This window comes from Hydra vulgaris, chromosome 01, assembly GCF_038396675.1.
Source record: "Hydra vulgaris chromosome 01, alternate assembly HydraT2T_AEP".
In the NCBI taxonomy this organism is placed as follows: Eukaryota; Metazoa; Cnidaria; class Hydrozoa; order Anthoathecata; family Hydridae; genus Hydra; species Hydra vulgaris.
This window is the reverse complement of record NC_088920.1, coordinates 36,081,426-36,084,141: the sequence shown is the minus strand read 5'-3', so window position 1 is coordinate 36,084,141 and position 2,716 is coordinate 36,081,426. Positions and strand designations below refer to the sequence as shown.

General features: G+C 31.3%; 1 protein-coding gene across 1 annotated transcript; it reads right to left on the bottom strand.

The window, feature by feature from the left end:
• Nucleotides 1–316: 316 nt before the first annotated feature.
• On the bottom strand, nt 317–895 carry LOC136074377 (uncharacterized). The gene has a single exon (XM_065786685.1). It carries the CDS (start codon nt 893–895, stop codon nt 317–319), a length of 579 nt encoding a protein of 192 aa, XP_065642757.1.
• Nucleotides 896–2,716: the final 1,821 nt, after the last annotated feature.

Here is a 2,716-nt window from a genome sequence, read left to right as displayed (position 1 = left end):
GTTTTTTTCATCAACCCAACTTATTATTTTTTTTATTAAGCTTATGTTTAACGGGTGATGCGGAACTTATCGGACAAAACAAAAACGTCTATAACTTATTTATAAATAAAAAAACAAACTACTATTATATATTTTTTAAATAAAGCATTTATCTTTTAATAAAAAGATATTACTTTTTATATGAAAAAACACGACCATCTGCAATTGATCTCAATTTTGCTCTGACGCTTTTCATATGCGACTGTAAAAAGTTTAAATCAATTTCTTGTAGTTTTAGTTTAATGCGATCAATCAAAACATGCTCTGTTGAAGCTTTCTAATCTCCCTCGTAAACCTTCTGTGCCAAATGTCCCCAAAAATTTTCAATTGGTCGTGCTTGAGGCACATTCGGGGGATTGGATTCTTTATCAACGTAATAGACATATTGGTCCATCCAATTTAGAGAATCTTTAGAATAATGAGAACTTGCTAAATCTGGCCAAAATAAATAGTTAAAGTCTTCATGATGCTTGTGAATAAATGGAAGAAGTCGTTTTTCTAAACATTCATTAATATAGATTGATGAATTGATCGCTACAGCTTTGGAAGTGCAAAACAATGGCTCGGACATACCACGGTCAGATATGGCTATCCACATTAATAATTTTTTTGGAAATTTCTCTTTTCCTATAAAACGAACACTTTCTGGGCATGTCTTTTTGTTGTTTGTGTAGTATCCAGAATTTCCAGGCATGTTGTCCCCTGCAAAACAAAAGTATTTTTCGTCATCGATGACTAGAAGCGATTTTGTGTTATAGAGTTGGTTAACTAGTTTCCTGCTTCTTTTCTTTGCCTTTATTTGTTGTTCTATAGTGTATTTTGGAGTCTTTTCACGTTTTCTATATTTAATATTCATTTTTTTTTTACTGACGACCAATTGTCGATTGATTTACACCGAATTTAATACCTATTTTTCTCTGACTGACCCCTTTTCGATTGTTGACAAGTCTCGTTAATTCTCTTTCTTTTCTCTAGTCCAGGATGTCGGACGACCAGGGTGCTTTCTATCAGAAAACGATTAAACAGTTTCAAGTCTTTTTAGGTTATCATATCTTGTACTTCGAGCAAATCCTTCCTTTTCAAAATGATTTACGATTTTTTTTTTTTATATTAGGTTTATTTACAAAAAACATTTTTAGTCGCTTTCGAAAAGATTCTCGTTCAGCTGCATTTGACCTCATTTTAAATAATTGTGTTTCAAATAATAAAATTTATATTTTATAGAACGTTTATGCCAACGCATAAAACCACAAAAACTAATTATTATGCTCAAATAATGAAATTAGGATTTGTCCGATAACTTCCGCATCACCCGTTATCATGATTTTTATTTCCTAGATATCATTCTAAATGATATCTAGGAAATAAAAATCAATTAAAAGAAAATGAACGTATGAAGTATTTAAACAAGGGGTATGCTTTTTTCAAAATAAAGACTTATTTCGAATCTTCGAAACGAATGTTCAAAAACCAGTACAGATATTATTCTGTTAAATATTTTCAAAAAGTGATAAATATAGGCGAAAAGTGTGACCGAAAATGGTTAATGTTTTCTGAATCCATTGGATGTGTATTTTTTTATTTTTGCAAATTGTTTTTAATCGAAAACGACAATGTATTTTTATCAAAATTGGTTTTTACAATTGGAAAAAAGCTAAACAAACTATTTTCGGCCACGAAAACAGCAAGGAACATATTCAATGTATGATCAAGTGGATAGAATTCATATAACAAAATACTCATATCGATGAACATATGGTAAGTCAGATTAAAGACGAGATTAATTATTGGGCTGCGATCTTAAATAGAATAGTAGCAGTTATTTGTTTTTTTGCCGGAAGAGGTTTAGCATTTCGAGGCCATAATGAAGTTGGTAGTGCCGGAAGAGGTTTAGCATTTGAAGGCCATAAAGGCAAAGGTAATGTATCTTATTTGTCTAAAACTATTTGTGAAGAACTAATTGATGTTATGTCTCAAAAGGTTTTAACGCACATTGTTAGTGAAATAAAAAAAGCAAAACACTTGGGAAATGTCGTAGCCTGATATTTCTCACGTGGATCAACTTTCTGTGATATTTTGTTATTATCTAAATGGCCACGAGTATGAGCGATTTTTTTTGTTTTATACAAATTAACAGCCACGAAGGTAAACTCTTAATTACTGACATTTTAGATCTACTGGAAAAATATGATATTAATATTAGCAATTGTCGTGGCCAGGCTTACGGTAATGCTAGCAATGTCTAATAAATATTCTGGATTACAAGCACGTCTAAAAGAGCGGAGTGAATTAGCTTTTTATATCCTCTGCGCCGGACATTCATTAAACTTAGTTGGACAGTGCAGTGTCAGTGAGTGCACCAACTCTATCAACTATTTTGGCGTTCTGCAGAGTTTGTATTCATTTTTTGTAGCTTCAACATACAGAGGATTTATTGAAAGGAAACCATGAATATTTATATAGCATATTGTTTGTTTCAAACTAATCCCATAACAAATTTCGAGACTGAGAGATCATTCTCTACTCTTAAAAGAGTAAAGAACATTTTTTATTTAGAGTAAAACGATATGCTTATCGTATACTTATTTTTTAACAAAGTCCAAAGTTATGTTTGTAAAAGTAACAACATGTAACTGACTAATCCCAGAAGGTTACCGTTTCTTCTTAAGTATCCAAT

Excerpts from the sequence above, each read along its gene's own strand:
- LOC136074377 (XM_065786685.1), bottom strand. The coding sequence starts at position 895 with ATGAATATTAAATATAGAAAACGTGAAAAGACTCCAAAATACACTATA.